Source organism: Ambystoma mexicanum, chromosome 8, assembly GCF_040938575.1.
Source record: "Ambystoma mexicanum isolate Mex_15411 chromosome 8, UKY_AmexF1_1, whole genome shotgun sequence".
NCBI classification, from domain to species: Eukaryota; Metazoa; Chordata; class Amphibia; order Caudata; family Ambystomatidae; genus Ambystoma; species Ambystoma mexicanum.
In genome coordinates, this window is record NC_090929.1 from 1,233,265,514 (window position 1) to 1,233,283,705 (window position 18,192).

General features: G+C 45.1%; 1 protein-coding gene across 3 annotated transcripts in view; it reads left to right on the plus strand.

The window, feature by feature from the left end:
- The window catches only part of TBC1D12 (TBC1 domain family member 12), a 684,903-nt gene that overhangs the window by 295,540 nt on the left and 371,171 nt on the right, over nt 1–18,192 (plus strand). For all 3 annotated transcript variants that reach the window (XM_069611336.1, XM_069611337.1, XM_069611338.1), the window contains one exon: nt 17,282–17,364. In XM_069611336.1, coding sequence (XP_069467437.1) covers nt 17,282–17,364 — 83 coding nt within the window. The remainder of the gene's footprint in view (nt 1–17,281; nt 17,365–18,192) is intronic.

The window sequence follows — 18,192 nt, forward strand, 5'->3', positions numbered from 1 at the left end:
AGTGGCCAGGTGCACGGTGCCAAGAGAGAACAGATCAGCATGGGAGAGGGGTAGAAGGGTAGCAAAAGGCAGAAGGAAAGAGGAGGTTCTTGAGGTGCTTTCGGAACCGGAGATGGTTATCCTCAAGTTTTAGAGTGGCAGGGAGGCTGTTCCAGAGGGAGGCTCCAGCCGAAGACGGAGATCTACCCCAGCTTGTTTCTTTGAAAAAACGACTGACCCTGAGGGAGTTGAAGGTAGAGAGCGAAGAGCTTGAAAGGAGTTATTTTTGGAGGGATAGCTGAAGGTATTTTGGACCCAGGCCCCAGAAAGACTTGTGGACAATGCAGAGGGTTTTGAATTTAATCCTTGCATCCACTGGGAGCCTTTGGAGGGATTTCAGAGCTGGAGAGATACGATCCCAGGGCTTGAGGCCAAGGATAAGTCTTGCCGTCCTGTGCTGGATTAGTTGCAGAGGGCGGAGACTAGAGGCAGGTAGATTTAGAAAGAGGCTGTTACAATAGTCCAACCTAGAGAGAACCAGAGCTTGGGAGACCATAAGCTTCTGGGGGAAGGAGAGGAAAGGCAGAGTACCTCTGCGAAGGTGAAGTAGGAAGTTTTACTTTTTAAAGACATCGGAGATGTGGGCGGAGAAGGAAGGTGTGGAGTCAAAGAGGTTCTTAGCCTCGCAGGTGGGGGTAGGAGGAGGGCCAAGGGAGGCCGGCCAGAGAGTGAGGGGAAAGGATGCTGAAGGTGTGCCAATGAGGAGGATCTTGAATGGCAGTTAGGCAATCGGAGAGGAGAGAGGGAGAGGAGGTGGCCGAGGGAAGCCTGAAAATGAGTTGTCATCAACGTAGCACTGGAAATTTGAGTTGAAAATGGCAATGCAGTGGGCAAGAGTTGCCAGGTATTGGTTGAAAAGCCAGGGCGAGATGTTAGACCCCTGGGGAACACCACAGGTAGAGAGGAGGATAGATGATGGGAAGGACCCAAGTTGGACCTGGGAGGGTCGATCAGAGAGGAAATAGGTCAGCCAGGCCAGAGCCTGATCATTGATACCCAGGTTATCACGGAGACGGTTGAGCAGGATGGTATATGGTTGACCGTGTCGAAAGCAGAAGAGAGATCGAGGAGGATGAGGACAGAGGGAATGTTAGAGTCAAGGTTGGAGAGCAGATCAACACGAATGTTCAGGAGAACAGTTTACGTGCTTCTGGAAGCTCTGAAGCCAGACAGGTGGTCATGGAGACAGCCAACAGGTTTGGAATGAAGGTTAAGCTGAGAGATGGCCAACTTTTCCAGGAGTTTGCCCAGAAAGGGAGTAATGAAAATTGGGGGAATAGTAAGCTGGACAGGAAGGATCAGCTGTGGGTTTCTTGAGAGGAGGATGCACAAGGGAGTGCTTCAGAGGGGAGGGGACGGATCCTGAGGCAAAGGACTGGTTGCAAAAAATCAGCAAGGGCTGGAGCGAGGATGTCAATGTGGTCCTTGATGGTTTTAGAGGAACAGGGATGAACCTGTTTTGATGAGGCTTTAACAGATCTGACTTGTCTAGCGACCTAGTCAGGGGAGAAAAGAGGAAAGGACCAGAAGGATGGTGCCTAAAAGAGGGTCAGCAAGCACAGATGGAGAGGGCAGAGGAGGAGTGGGGGTGGAGAGGCTGGACAGGATGTCCTGGGTTTTTGTTCTAAAGTGAGAGGCAAGGGCATTACAAAGAGCCTGGGAGGCAACAGGAGGGGTAGAGACTGCAGCAGGGTTGGCCAGCGCCTTGAAGATTTTAGAGTTCAGCCGAGTTGTTGGGTGCCGCAGAGACACGAGCTTGAATGTGGACTCTTCTTGGTGTGAACAGAGAGTCAGCATTGCCTTTGTAGCAGGCGACGGGCCAGTTTGTCAGAGGATGAACAAGAAGCCCTCCATTTCCTCCCAGCCGCCCTACACTTAGGTTTTAAGTGTAGCTAGGTCGGAGTCATAACAGGAATTGCACTTGACTTTGGACTTCAAACGGATCCTCATGACAGGGGCAAAAGCATCATGTTGTTGGGGTGCCGACTATAGTTACGGGTGACCCCGTTCAGGGTTCCCTAATCGCAGGCCTGCTTAAAGGGGACCCCACGCACTGTTTGAAGGGTGCATGTATTCACGCGTGGGGAAGCGCGCAAAGGTAGCTGTTTTTGCTGTTTATGCTTTGCGTGTGGGAGTGTCAGGGGTGTTCGGGGCGCGCCTTGCGAATATGGTTACTTTGCGCTGTAAATTCCATGAATACACGGGGTGTGCATTTTTTTTTTTTCTGCATGCAGACTCGCGCAGTGTCCTTCTCGGCACGCAGCCCTTGAACAATTTCTGCACACATTTCCATTAATCGGGTCCTAAATCAATAACTCTGACTGCTTTGAAATGACACTGGCAGGCACTTTGAGTGCAAGGTTTGATGCGGAAGGCTTGATTAAAGCGAACTCAGAGATTTCTCATGAGGAGGTGTTAGTGGATGAGCAAATAACCAAACGCCTCCTCCTACAAGTGTTGTGTCCCTCATGCCATTTCTCCCGATCTGTACTCTAATTTAATAATGTTGGTTTATAGGTGACGCCGAGTCGCCACTTAATAGCCCAAACTAAAAATGGAGATGCAGCATTTACGGGCATATTTGTTCATTGTGAATGCTTGCAAAGTACAGACCACAAAGTGGTTTCTTTCTGTTTGGAAAAGAGTAGTAGGGAGAAAACTTTGTAAAGGGAACCCAGCATCCACAGCCACGTGGAATGCCACCTTGTCAATGTTTTGGATGCATTGTGGTGAAGAGTTCCCGAAACGGGCAGCCAAGTAGAACAGTTGTCAGGCTTCAACATTTTGTGAGGAGAGATTAAAAGTAGATTGGAGGAAGTGAAGCATTGGGATAGAGTGGGCCTATTTCCTGAAATTGAGTGTGGATGTGCTGGCCAAGTTGTTTTAAAGTATATCTGAACATAAGACGGACACAAGTTAGACATGGTTTTGGCTAAAGACCTTTATTAAAGAAAAGGTGGGTTGGGGAAATGTCTCTGTCCCTGCTCTAGAGGTGTTTCCCTATCAAAAAGCAAAACTAAGGGTCTGTCAAAGTCAGACTGTTCAAAACCAAACTGTCCTGAGTCGAAGTTCTATTCTGGCCCTCACACTAAGAAAATAAACTATACAGTGAAAAGGGTAATGTCTTTGGGCTTCCGTGTTTTATTAATGTTCAAAAAGGAAAATGTGAACTCCAAAACAAACGTTCCAACAGGATAGAGTTCCTGTTCCAGAGGGTGGATCCCTTCACCTGGCGTTCTCTTCCCTTGGTTGTTTATTCAGAAATTGTCAAAATTCAACGCAAAGGTTTTTCTTCATGGACAAAAGTTCACAGTTCTAAGGAAAACCTCCTTCCATAGGTTCTTTGCATTTAACCTCGAGTTTCAAAAGAATCGCCACGTTTCTAAGTTGACTTCCTCTCTCCCCTTAGTGTTTACGTAGCTTGAGGATCTTGATCCCTTCCCCAAGTTTACTCTTTACTTCTCGTTTCAAAGTCACCTTTCTCCCCAAAGACCTTTCCTTCTCTTTATACACTTTTGTTCTCAGTTCACATGTTATTGTTTTCCTTTAACATCTTCTGTTAATACGTCACAACCATAGGTCAAGGTTTCCAAGACATGATTTTCCCTTAAACCACATTATTATAGTTCATAAATGGCTTTTCCTTTTCACAGTTTATACAACAGACCCATTTATCTTCACTTGGTATTCTGCCAGGACTTTTATATGGGAAGCATTCAACACTTTGTAGTGTCAGGGGACCGTGTCAGGGGACCGGGGGAGGTTAGGGGGGGCGGGCAAAATGACTCCCTTCACCTGATGTTTGACAGGCTGGGTTCACTAGCTTGCCCAACACCGTCACTTGTCTTGACAAAAGTTCACAAGGCCCAGCAGGATGTTTTCTTCGCTTGGCTTCTCACAGCCTTTGTCTTCCCCTTCATGTATTTTGCATTTCTTGCCACTTAGGAGCTTCCCTGCATGTATATTTCTTTCCTTTCGATTTTAAGTAACCACATTGGTGCGCTGGCCACCTGGTAACCCGTTAGCTTCCCCATGGCTTACTGGTTGCCTTTGGCGTCACCTCTTCTCCATCTGCTTAGTAGAATTGGTTTGGTGGGTACCTGGCTAAGCGCAGTCTTGCCACTGTGCCTCTCTCCTTGATGTGCGGTTCCTGCAGCGTTTCCATTGCTTGCGGTAATTCAGCCGGCACATACTCTTTGCCTTGGTGAGGTTCGGTTGGCCTCTCTATCTGCTGCAGTGCATCTTCCCCCCAACATGGTGTTCAGGTGCGTTACTGATTGGCAGGCAAACCCGCGTATGCAGCACTTTCCGTTCCTGCTGGTTTTCCCTCTCCTCTCTGTAGATTCTGATGTGCCTTGCCCTGCAGGGTAGGGAACCAAACTCTCCTACCAGTCTGGTGAACTCAGTAGACTGCGAGCCCCAGCTTTCCTCCTCAGCTAGCTATCCCTCCCTCTGCTCGACTAGTCTCTCCTGGGCTATGTGCAGGTTCAGCAGACCATGAGCCCCAGCTTCCCTGGCCAGCTTCTTCTCCTTCTGCTGGGCCAGTCTATCCTCCTGACCTCTGTCTGGGATTCCACAGCCTCAAAGTAAGCATATTGGTCTTCCCTCTTGTGGCTTCTCTGGATTGGCTTCATTCCTTCTTCATTTTGCCCATGGGGCGTGGGGGTGGGGCTCCTCTCGCACTTCCTGAGTCTTTCCTTGCTTTCATATTGGCTCTGGCCAGTAGGATTTGGGGAAAGACTATACCGCCGATAGTGGTTCTCATCAGGAGTGATCCTCGTTGCTCCTCGCCTCAGTTTTTGGAAAAAGACTAGACTGTTGCCAGTGGTTCCCATTAGGAGCGATCATCATTCCTCCATTCCTCTCCCTTGTCACAGTACTGAGAAAGTGATCTTCATTGAGGTGACTTATTCTTCCTCATCCCAGGGCTTATTAGGGAATGATAAAATGGGTACCATTTATGAGTATATTAGGGGAGGGATTATTTTGGGGGTTAAAGGACGGTGGTTTAAGGTCCTTTGACTGGCGGGAATTATGTGTTCCATCTAGCATGTCCACTTTACTCCCATTACGATAGTGTTACCCCCCCACCCCCACATTGTCCTCCCTCTGGGAGCCACCCTTAGTGGCTGCCATTCCCTGGCTATATGGGCAGGGACTCTCCCAGGGCAAAAAGTGGTGACATCGCTAGATTCATCACATATCGTTGTTTTAAGCCCCTCTGAACGATGCTGTGTGTCATGAGTTTGACTCTTTGGTGCCTGCAAGCCAGTAGTGGGAGTTTTGTGCAGGGGCAGCATTTACAGTGTCTCAGCAAGTCGGGCCTCCACATTCTGCACTCTTTGCAATTTTGAGATAGAGTGCAGATATTTACCAAGGGAGAGGATGATTCATTATTTCTCCTATATGGAAAATGATCGAAGACCGTAACCCTGCCAGGGATGACCTATGAAGACCTTCTTCAGGGTTTGCTAATGGAAGAGACAGCAGGTGACTGTCTATTTGACTTGGGAGGACAGGAAAAGTATCTAGTCTAAGATTAGGTAAATAATGAAAATACAGAGATATACTCCCTTCCGTTGTTTTGTGATATTGTTTAATACCATACAAATTGAGATGGTAAAGTGAAAAAGAAAAGACATGAAGGACAGGTTTTGAAATTAATTCACAGGCATTGTATTGGTAACTACCTTGCTTAAGTATTTGGAAACAGTTATTACTTATAATCAAGCACCAATTGCTGTTCGTCTGCCTCCCTGAGACTTTTGTCCTAATACATTTTGTAAATTTGTATCACTGACTACTTTTTTATGAGCTGGATTGACCAGGGTCCTTGGAGTGCGGTCCTCCCATGATTGGTGGATTTTTTTTTTTCTCGTAAGTGTGTATGTGTGTGTTCAAAACTCAAAGGGACGTCGAATGGGCATGCCAATAATACTATCCCTAGTGAGACGTCCACTGTACCCATGATCATTCACGCATCTAGGTCCCTCAGATTGCGATAATGCATCCGTCAATGATGGCGGAAAAAAACAGTTCCATTCGGCTGACGCCATTGACTATTAAATTGGAGTTAATTAATCTTTCTATTCTTTCACTACACCAACTTTAAACAGCATCTTCGGCGGTGGAAAGGACGAATGTCGAACAAAGACCTGATTCAACTGACCCCTTTGCACTTGGAAGCCTGTGCCGGGCCTCAGCGCAAACAGTAGGGAGAGTGGGGTGGACATTAGAGAATGCATATTTCCCTTTACACTCTTATCGCCTAGCTGCCATTTCTTATAATTATGGAAAACACTCCTTTTTAAATGTTGCCCTAGTTGTAATGTAATAAGAAGTTCCCCTGGGCAGACAAGCAACGGGTGTGAAATCTTTGTATAGCACAGGACCTCGTCAAGGGCGATTGTCGAGCCTGCAAGCTCTTCTAGCCTAAAACGCTCAAGGACCGAAAGACAAAGCCCGGGTCCCATCACGCCATGCAGGCCGAGGCCGCCATGGATGTGTAAGGGGCCGCCAGTGTTGACCGTGTCGCAATCAGTTCGGATGGCGACAGGGAACCGTTAGATTCCCAAGTGCAAGTCCCCGACCGCAATAGACAGGCCGGTAGCTCTGTTACGGGGACGACACCTGGCCGCGGTAGCACTCGCACTACTCCCCACACTAAACACATAGCTAAGGGCGAAGATTCGACGGCAACGTCGACCAAACGCCCACACATGGCGTCAAGGTAGAGGTCCATCAAATCCCTGTCTTCTGGGAACTCGAAGTCCCGATCACTACACGACAGGCCCTGAAAGTCGAAAGACAATATAGACGCTGTGTCCAAACCCTCTGCCGAACGCCAGACATCGGAAGATGAGGCTTCGGTACCGCTCCACCACCGATATTCGACACTCCACGGCAAAAACGGCCAAAAGCACCAAGAGCTCAGTAATAGCCCATTTGGTGCAAAAGCATGTCCCTCAAAGTCTCCTTAAGGCACAACATTAAAAAAAAACACTCCTCCAATAGTAAGTCTCACAAGGAGAAATCTAGCACACCTCACAGAGAAAGTCACTCTGTTTCCCCAAGAATAGACTTTAAAGAGAGGCCTTAAAAAAACAAGGGCCAACCTACATCTCAGGCCCAGTCTACACCTTAGGGACCAATTACAACTCAATACCCAGGGTCCATTCCAAGTTCATCAACATGGACAGATGAGGACATTGACAGGGTTAAGACGAGAATGACATTCGAAGCTAACTTCTTTGAGAGAAATCCCCAGGCTTTCCAAAATGTACAAACCATGCCACCAACTACTGCCGCTACAACCTCCCAGGGCCCAGCTAAAAGGCCACGTCCTGACACCCTTCCTGTTTCACCTCAGGTAGACCCAGTCCATATTGATCTATACGATATAAATACAGACTGAGGACCATGATACTCTACAGGAAGCAGACTAATAGTACGATGAAAAGGATGTGTACAACTTACCATCTCTAGTTAATCAAGAAGCACCAGTGACAGATTCACCAGTTGATAATCAACCACTGTACAACAATATGCTTATGAAGGCAGCTGGGCATTTTCAAATTCAGACTCGGACCCAAGAAACTCAGCTAGATAAGGCTTTTGTGGAGGCTATATTGCGGGACAGAAAAGCCGCCACCCAATTTATTCCAATCCTTCAGTCCATCCAAAGGAGGCTACAACCTTCTCTGGAGACCTGCGTACCCCGTTCTGCACCCACGGACCCTCTTTACATCAGGGGGCAACTAAAACCAGACTCTTGTGGTAACCACATCTCGAAAGAGGGCTGGAACACCCTTGGCCTCTTCGGAAGGCCCCCCCCCCAATAAAGTAAAAACTGTACATTCTGGGAAGAACGGTGGCCACTTCAGCAGCCTTTAAACTAGGAGTGCGAATAACGCAACACTACTGGCAAGCTACAACTGCCACAAGTGGGACGAGATGGCAACTCTCTAATAGCTTCAGCTCCTGAACCCCTCAAATCTCAACTGGCCCTAGTAGCAGCAGATGGCAAAGTGGTAACCAGCTGCATCTTAAAAAAAACTTACATGCCGCAAACTATGCGGGCAGGATCATCACTGACGGTACCATCATTAAACACCATGCATGGCTATGCCAGTCTGGTTTCAAGCAGGAAACACAGGCAACACTCCTCAACATGCCAGTAGAGCCCAACGTCTTGTTTGGGGAAAGCTGTGGAGGGTGCATTAAACTCCTCAAAATAGGAGCACGATACTTTAAAATCAGTAGGCCAGCTAACGAATAAGCCACCAGGCCAAAGAGGCAGTAGCAGTTTTCGTATTTCATGGTAAATTCACAAAGAGGTTCAGGTTATGGACAAAGTCGGGGCTCATCCTGGGGAAACAACCAGGGACAAGCCTTGCAAGGGATCCATAGAGGCCAGCGTCTATCTTGTGGCCGGGGGAGGTCCTCCACGTCCAGAGGTGGAGCTACACCTCCTTAACAATGACCAGCCGCTTCAGGCCCCTCCGATTCCCCTCCAGTAGGAGGGCGTATTTCACACTTGACCCACGCGTGGGAGGGACTCACCACAGACAAGTGGGTGCTATCTACCGTAGCAGGGGGTATTGCGTAGAACTAATTCAACGGCCTTCCAATCATTCCCCGTGACAAAGAACAACCATGAAGGAAGCATCCTTCTCGAGGAGGTCACAGCGATGTTACTCAAGGACAACATAGAAATCGTCCCAGCGAACAAGGTAAACGAGGGTAATTATTCAACTAAATTCCATGTGCCAAAATAAATCCAACTATGCGCCAAGTCCTGCAAACACTTATGTAAAGCCACAAACATTCTGCATGACAGCGCTACAAGAAGTTATCCCTCTGCTAAAACAGGGAGACTACATGGCAACACTGGATATGAAAGATGCCTATTTTCATATTTCAATGTTCCTGGCGCACAGAAAACGCTTGCATTTCAAAACAGCAAACCAGCGCTACCAATTCAAGGTGCTGCCCTTCGGAATAGCGTCTGCTCCAAGGGTATTCACCAAGGTACTGGCGGTAGTGGCAGTGCACCTACGCAGGCAGGCAATCCCAGTGTACCCCTACCTGGACGACTGGCTGATTACAGGGGAGTCACCCCAACTTTGCAGGCAAAACACTCAAAGAACCATAAACCTTCTCTTCCAATTGGGCTTCTCAATAAACAAGAAAAAAATCAAGCCTGGTGCCAAGCACAACCAAACGGTTCCTAGGAGCTGTCATAAACACGTAAGCAGGATTAGTCTTTCCATCAAAGGAAAGAGTTCAAAACATGCTACTGCAAATTCCTCCGTATCAAGCCGGTCGCCAGATAAGCGTACGCAAAGCGATGCGTTTGCTAGGCATTATGGCATCATGCATCTATCTGGTCCCACACGTACGTTTGTGCATGCGCCCCATGCAGGAGTTGTTGGCTAGTAGAAAACCTACACTGGTGGTCAAAGGAGAATCTGTTGAAAGGGGAACCCTTCCACGATCCGGCGGTGCAAGCGATCATTACAACAGGCACATTACTCTCCGGTTGGGTTGACACATCACCTTCTCTTCACAGCACATGATATGTGGGCTCACATCACAGCACAGGACCATATCAGCCTGCTGGAACTTCTGGCAGTATTCAAAGCGCTTCAAGCATTCGAAGCTCAGCTGACAAATCAGTCGGCACAAATTCTAAACGACAGCACCACTGCAATGTTCTACAGCAACAAGCAGGGGGCACACATTCTCCAAATCTGTTCAAGCTAGCACAGAAAGCACTCAGACGGGGGATGTTCTATCCTCCCAACATGTTCCAGGTGAACTCTGCACTCCAGCAGAATCTCTGAGCAGAGATCCACTACCAGAAGAACACGAGTGGCAACTAGACACAAATGTCGTAGACAACATTTTTTTTCGCAGTGGGATTACCCCATGGTAGACTTGTTCGCTACAAGAGAAAACGAGCACTGCTCTGACTTCGCATCCAGGTTTCCCCAACCAGACACCAAGGGGAGCGCCCTATGGATGAGCTGTTCAAGGAAATTAGCTTACGCTTTTTCCCCAACTCCTCTAGTGAACAGGGTGGTGAAAAAAATTCAAAGAGAACAAATGTGTGGGCCGAGTGTGTTTGGCTGTGGAAGAGGCAGCATCTTTTCCATTGTCTTCGTGCTTCAGTGACTTCTGGAGTGTTTCTACAGTTTCTATTGTTGGCTGCCCTAGCCAGAACTCTAAGCACTCTATAGCCGCCACGCGCCGCGTGGCGGCTGAGTGTGGGCAGAGTGTGTTTGGCTGTGTTCGGTGGCGAGCGGACAAGTCTGTGCCTTGAGTATTTTACCCCTGTAAAGTAGAGGTAAGTGCCTCTTTGACTTCATCATTATCATGCTTGGTAAAGCGGCAACAAAGACTAAACATTATCTTCGTAAGGGAAAGTTCATCCCCCCCATTGTGGGTAGAAGGGAGATGATCTTGCCCCGTTCTATGCAAGATGCAATTGACGATAACTCGCTATTGGAATTATGTATTCGTCTCTGTGGAACCAATAGAGAGACTGCGGAAGCTGAAGTGGCAATGGCAGACCATATGCATGATTAATCACCCATGCATTCTAATAACATTATGAATCATAATAGATATTCTCCTCGATTATCCAGTACCCCTTCGTTGCTACCGTTAACAGGTATACCTAGTTGTCAGATACTGTTGCAAACTGACCAGAATGGAGTGATTAATATATCTGACAGAAGTGAAGTTGGTACTGTTAGAGAGAAAGGGCGATCTATGGCGGAAAGTAACCCATTAGACTTCTACACTTTGCACTACAAATTTTAATCAAACTCGCGGATCAAACCTATCAAACGCAGAAAAACTGCCAGATGCTTGAATCACTAATACAGTTGAAAGGCAATGTACTTGTGGAATTAGGCGAGATGATTGTCAGTGAACCGAACGTGGAAGTTGTTGCAACCCAAGCCCCCTTTGTTCAACCTATTTTGGGTGGTGAAGCAAGTAACTCCTATAATGTATCAGAGTCTCCACTTTCCTATCCAATGCGTAAACAAAGGAGGAAACATGCTAAACTATGCAGGCGACGCATAGTTCAATCTATCCTTGAACACACCATTTAAGAAGTATTGGATGATGACAACTTACCCTTGAATTCAACAGTTGTTGCAATGGTAAATAATAAAGCGAGGACTAAGCGCATGCGAAAGCGCGAAAATAGGAAAAAGAAAAGGTTTAGGGTCAAAGATTTGAATACAAAGGTTGTACAATTTGCTCAAAATTGAACTTTGTCTAGTTGGTTGGTATCAGACGTAATCCTGTCAGGGATACATCCAACGAAATTGACTATCTATCCACTGGCGATAATTCAACGCATATAAATAGGGGTAGTGGCCATCAAGTTAAATCCAAAGTCAAACCTTGTAACATCGCCTGTGATGGCACTGCTACGATAGAATAACTACCTAAAGAAAATACATTTACTCTCAATAATAGAATTGTCACCATAAGTGATAAGATAGATAGGCGCACATCTAGAATCAGTTGAACAGAGCGTTATTACTTGAAATTTGTGTAAAGATTCCAGCTTTGCGAATATTAAAATCATGTGATTTTGACTTTGTCCAACCCTTAAGACGCCAATATGGAGCTATCTGACATGTTCATTGTGTACTCCCTGCTACTGCTACACTTATATGTTCGCAAGAGGATTCCATCAACTTTCTGGGTTATGAAATGGACATCGCAATTCCGGTGGTCTTACTCCCAGATCCATGTGAACATTGTGGGACATCCAAGCCCAAACCAGTGCCTACCCTCCCTGTACAACCAGAAACACCAGAAAACCAAGGAGGGTGGAACTGGCTCAAACTATTGGGGCAGTTGGAATTATCTCAACCATGAGAGTTGGAAATAGTCTCATGGAACACAAGATGATACTCACATTTTTTTAAAATCGGTGGCTCTCTTGATGTACTTCAGAAATTTCTATAATCTGACTGCAGGGAACTTGGCTTCTGAACGATTTTCACGTAGACACCCATTGCATCTTCCAACGGCAAGCCAAAAAGTGAATGAAAGGGCGTCCCTTTGGAGGGCTATTAATGGTGTCTCCCATGATCTTCATGCTAGCGAATGCTCTATTATACCCATTAACAAATGTGTGCTAGCTGTTGAAATTAAAGCCACAACAGGTGCTTACACACCTAATATACTAATAATCAATCTCCAGAATCCCCGTCTAAAACATGTACAATCAATATTCATTAAACACTTGATATGGTTTTGACTAATTGGCTAATGATCGGGGGAAATTAGATGATTATACTTGGTGGGGATCCTAATCCCTATTGTGGGTTTACCACAATGAAGATGACATTCAATAATATTTCACAAACCAATGTAATGTTTAAGGACAGGAATAATGCTAGAGGAAGAGTTTGGTCCAACTTTATTCAAGATTGGGAGGTATGGCCCCTGAATGGCAGGACTATAAGCGATACTCCTGGAAAGAGTACCTGGAATGTTGGTGATAAGTCTGCCACACTGAATTACTTGTGTGGCAATATGCCTGCCCTTCTCCACATAGGTGATCTAGAGGTAATTGCCTCCCCTTACAATGATCACTCCCTTGTCACATTAAAACTGAACCTACCTATAGTAATATTGATCGTGGCCCCACTAACCTTGGAGTTAGTAACTCCAGCACTCAGATAAAATGGAATGTAACTAAAATTAAGAAACTGAACAAAAGAATCTATAAGTTACTTACTAATAGTATTCCATTGAATAGTAATGAAATTGAGAACATTATTAAGCAATGGACCTCAGAAGTTGCTGCTGTTCATGGTACCACGATTATTGCAACATGTAAAGCCCACAAGTCGGATTATGATGGGGAATTTGCGTGGTAAGGCGTGTACACCGCCGCAAACTTCGGAAGCTAAAAAAATTCCCTATAGTATGGGATGAATACACACTCCTAAGGAAAAAAAATCATCAATTCAGAGGCTGGTGTAAACGACATTGTGGTGAGTCAATTTAAAATGGCAAATGTTGATAGGCACGTTACAGAAGGGGGACAGTAGATCCATATGGAAGGTACTGAATAAAATCAGAGGGAACGACCTACCCCAACCTGTAAATGCGATTGTAGAATCTTTCTGGGTCGAATAACTCACAGATGCCATGTATGATGCCCATGTTGTTGAACTAGCAGTATATACGGAAGAGCCCTGGCCTCTTAAAATGAGTAGAAGAGATTATTGCTATAATTAATAAGCTGAATAATTCCAGAGCTCCAGGTCCCAATGGTCTTGCGTCTTGTATTGTAAAGCATGACCCAATAGGTTGGTCCCTCATATTGGAGACCCTTTATAAGGTGTGTCATGAAAAACACATTCCTGTATCATGGACCAATCCTGTATACAAAGCTGGGTCGCGTTTGTTATCAGAAAATATCGGACTCTCTCTTTACTTGACACCGCTAGTAAGATGTTTGCTGCCATTGTTTTTTAATCATTTGCAATCTTGGCTGTTGACAACCAGATACTTCATTGTTCCAATCGGGGTTTTAAGCCGGCTGTTGCACTACGTATAACATCTGAATCCTCGATGAATTGTGACCAAGGCTAAACAGTGTTCTAATCCATCTATATATGTAACATTTGTTCATTTTAGCTGTGCATTTGATAGTGTAAATCGCAATAAGTTATGGGAGCTATTGCTCCACTATCAGTGCCCATCCTGGTTGCTAGAGATTATAATTAAACTTCATTAGAACAACACCTCCAAATAACAATGGCCGACTTACTTGACTGATAAAAATAAATAAGGGTGTTAAGTAGGGTTGCCTACTGGCAGCACTTCTTTTTAACCTATATACTGCAGAATTAATTAGACGACTAGAGAGCCGTGCACATAGCCCTGCTAGATTTTCAACCACTAAGGTCACTGCATTACTGTATACAGATGACCTTGTAATAGCTGATCATACTATCAAAGGTATGAAGGCCATATTCGAGGAATTGGGTGTTTTTTCATCTTAACATGACATGACCGTTAACTTAAAGACCAAAACCATGCTTATTACTTCAAAGAAGGTAAATAGACCTACTATGAACATCGGTTGTGGAACAATAGAATATACAGATTCTTACAGATATCTCGGTGTAGACCTGGACTGTAAATTAGGTTATCTGCCACTAATTGAGATTAGGATTAAACGAGCTAAACAAATTACGTTGCTGGTGCGCAAAAATGTTACCCTGTATGCTGGATATACCTTAAAGGGACTCGTGTTGTTGTTTAGGCAATGGTTTGTTCCTGTACTGACCTATGTCCTTGAAGCTCTTACACTTGTAAATCTATCTTGGTTGGACAAAATTGAAGGCTTCTTTTGGCGGACCATACTGAGCCTTCCTTCAATGTGTCCTATCCAATATATAAGAGCTGAATTTGGGTTGACATCTTTAAAAGCCATTGTAAAATATCAGAGATATCTTGCAGTTGAAGGCTTTGAGCCACCCTACCAGTCAGTTGCTTCGGTCTATTGGGAAAAATGTAATGAATGTTAAAACAGGAACTGTACCCGCTAATTCATTCGGCGCTCTGTGTATGAAGTCATATTCTATTCTTAACTGGTCCATAGAGCGATTGAGTTGCGGAAGATGGCCATCCAAATGGTCTTTAAAAACAAATCCTGTTTAAAAGACTGGGAAGAAAATGTTATTCAAATGAGTGGTCTTAAAAACTACGTGCATCTAGAGGGCATTGTTCACAAGTACCTTCGTCCACAGCTGTACTTGATTAGATGCCCCAGTGCTGATGTCCGTAGATTTGGTCTACTGATGCAAATTAATCAATCACCAGTCAGAGCTACGCATGGATCTCAATGGAAATTAGCGCATAACCAACGCATGTGCCATATATGTGAAATTGAGAACAACTTGGAGACTGTGAAACATGTACTAACTGAGTGCCCAAATATGGAGTACCTATATAGGAGTAGGTACAGTGCAATTACCATCAGTTTGACTGGGTGGCCACGATCCACTTTTGGAAAATGCGTTTAAATACCTCATCTGAAGCTTTGGGCATTGCCCTGTATGATGTTTGGTCAGTTGCACTGGTCCTATTTAAATCTGCTGCTAATGGTTAAAAGTATAACTGATGACACCCATTGGTAATCATGAATTTATTGCTCATGATGATGCAAATAATCCGCATAGGAGTTGTTGCCAAATGAGCATGATTTTTAGATGAGGTTTTTATGAATGAGTTATTTATATATGATCACATAGATGTATGATATCTTTTAGGCTTGTAGATGTGAGTCCAAAAATGTATATTTATATAGGTTGAATTGTCGATTTGATGCTTGGTGATATTTAAGTTAATTTAATGAGTATATCTTGATGTATTGGTATATGCACTGTTGTAAAAGTTCTATAGAACTAAAAACAACAATAAATAAATAAATTACGCTCATCCTAGTTGCTCCCATGTGGGCAGGACAACCATGGGATCCACATCTGCGCAAACTGGCGATTTGCGATCCCATCAAACTCCTGTGCCAGACCAATCGGCTGACCCAACACGGGGGAATAACAGTTCACCCTCAACCTCACTCAATGAACTTGGCAGCATGGCTCCTGAGGTCATAGTTTGGACATCTAAATCTACCACAGAGGTGTATGGATATCCTCAAGAAGGCACATAAACCAAACACCAGACACTGTTGTTTCAACAAGTGGAGGAGATTTGTAATTTGGTGCCAGTCTAAACAAATAAACCCCATAGAATGTACTCCATCCCACATTCTTAACTATATGCTCCACTTGCTAGAATCGGGGTTAGTATTCAACTCTATAAAAGTCCACCTGGCGGCTTTATCAGCTTGCACCACCTCTCATAAAGTATTGTGGTAGAAAGTTCCAGTCATTAAGGCGTTCATGGAGGGAGTAAAGAGACTCCACTCTCGGATTTCAAACCCACCGCCAGGCTGGGATCTCAATGTAGTACTCTCAAAGTTCATGGGACCTCCATTTGAGCCTATGCACAAGTCCAGTCTTAAACACCTGACGTACAAGACTGCCATCTTAGTGGCTATTACTTCCATAAGAAGAGTTAGTGAACTGCGAGCTTTGTCAGTGCAGGACCCATTCTTTGTCGTCCACAAGGACAAATTGGTTTTACGTACACACCCTAGGTTTCACCTAAATTCATTTCCAAATGTTCACGTGAACCAATCCATTGAGCTACTGGCTTTCTTGCAGAATCCAACAAGCTCAGCTGAGAAAAAACTCCATACACTAGATGTAAGGATGACGGTCCTTGACTATGTAAACAAAACAAAACCGCTTAGAAACTGTAGTCTCTGTAGCACCAGGCAGAGAAGGAGATTGCATTTCCAAAAATGGCATCTCCAGGTGGATAGTCGGATGCATAGAGCTGTTACTCATTATGAAGCAAGACTCTGCCTTTCACACCATCAGCTCACTCCACGAGGGGTACTGGAGCTACTCTGGCCTTTATCGCAAATGTCCCCCTAGACACCATTTGCAAAGCAGCTACATGGAGCTCAGTACATACTTTCACTCGGCACTACTGCATTGACACTCATTCCAAAGCAGATACACAAGTGTGACATCTATTTGCCGCTGGACCTTCTCACAACCCACCACCTTCTCCTAACACTGCTCGCTAATCTATGCTTAGCATGTGATCTAAGCAGATTCCACAAGCCTTTGAAGGGATACATTACTCACCGTAATCCTACTTTTGATGCTTTTGTCTGCTTAGATTCGCATGCGCCCACCCGTCCTCCCGTTGGAGAGAAGGTGCATGGATGTTTATAGGAGCTTATCTGGTACATATCTGCTTTGATACACCTATACTCACACTACACTTCATGCTACCTCATGTCAGAAACAAAACAATCTGAGGGCCATCGACGCGTGAGGGACCATGGGTACAGTGGACCTCACACTAGGGATGGTATTACAGGCACGCCCTGTCGACGTCCCTTTTCACATTTCGAAAACAACAACTGTAATACTCTGCAGCTTCCACTAGATGTCGGCCTATGCATAGCATGTGAATCTAAGTAGATACAAGCATCAGAAATACGATTATGGTGAGTAAGGTATCCCATATATACACATAGTTGGTTTACGTAAAATATTGCTTGTTAGAAAGAGAGCTGTGCCTCAGTTGCTTATGAATGGATGTTATTTTTTAGGAATCTTCCTGCTAAGTCACCTGAAGAGGCTCTACGTCATAGACTGGAATATGATGAAATGGTAGCAGAGGCTAAGAAACGAGGTATTTAACAGTTTTGTTTTTCTAGTTTTATGTATTCTAGAATTCCAAATGCTGTATCTTAAATATGTAGAACGATTTTAAGCAAATAGTCTGTTTCACTCATTGATATCAGGCTAAATTGGTAATTTATTATGTGGTTGAGGTGTTAATGCATTGAGCAAAATTGTTCCAAACAGTGATTTGCTGATGCCAGAAAGAAGTGCATAAAGCCCTAAAGCCTCCCTTCTGCTGCCTGTTGGAGGCTGTCCGGCACCTGTGCCTGGCAGCAGTGCTGAGCTCGTTGCTGGGGCTTACCATTATTCTTTTATGCTCTTGGGGCTGAGTGGATGCAGGTCCAGGGTCCCTGGTGCCCATGCGCTTAGGGGGAGCCCCTGATGGTGTGGCACATAATGAGAAATTGGGGATGATTTTTCCCCTGAACTTGACCGTCAACTTAACTTGGAAAACTCTTGCTCTGCTTGGAGTCTGAAGGAAGGTGGCACATGGCGGTGAGAAGTGTGCGCACCCAGTGCTCAGTGCCTTTGAAGAACTCCACTTTGTGTGTAGGAAAGTCCCCTAAAATGCAGGTTCCCAAAAGCAGAAAGAATCTTAGTCCTCCATTTACTCAACTGTCCAGTATTACTTTGTTTTCAGCACAACTGGTACAAGCCACTTGTGTTAGAGAGGGCTGTAGTGTGGATTCAGTCACCTGAGTTCGATATGCTAAAGGATGCAGCACTTCTCACGAGGAATGTAGTATAATGGGATGTGTACAGTGTTGGTTGGAAACACTAGGCTCCTGATACCAAAGGGTGTGGCAGCCCTGTAATAGGAGTGAGGCAAATTATC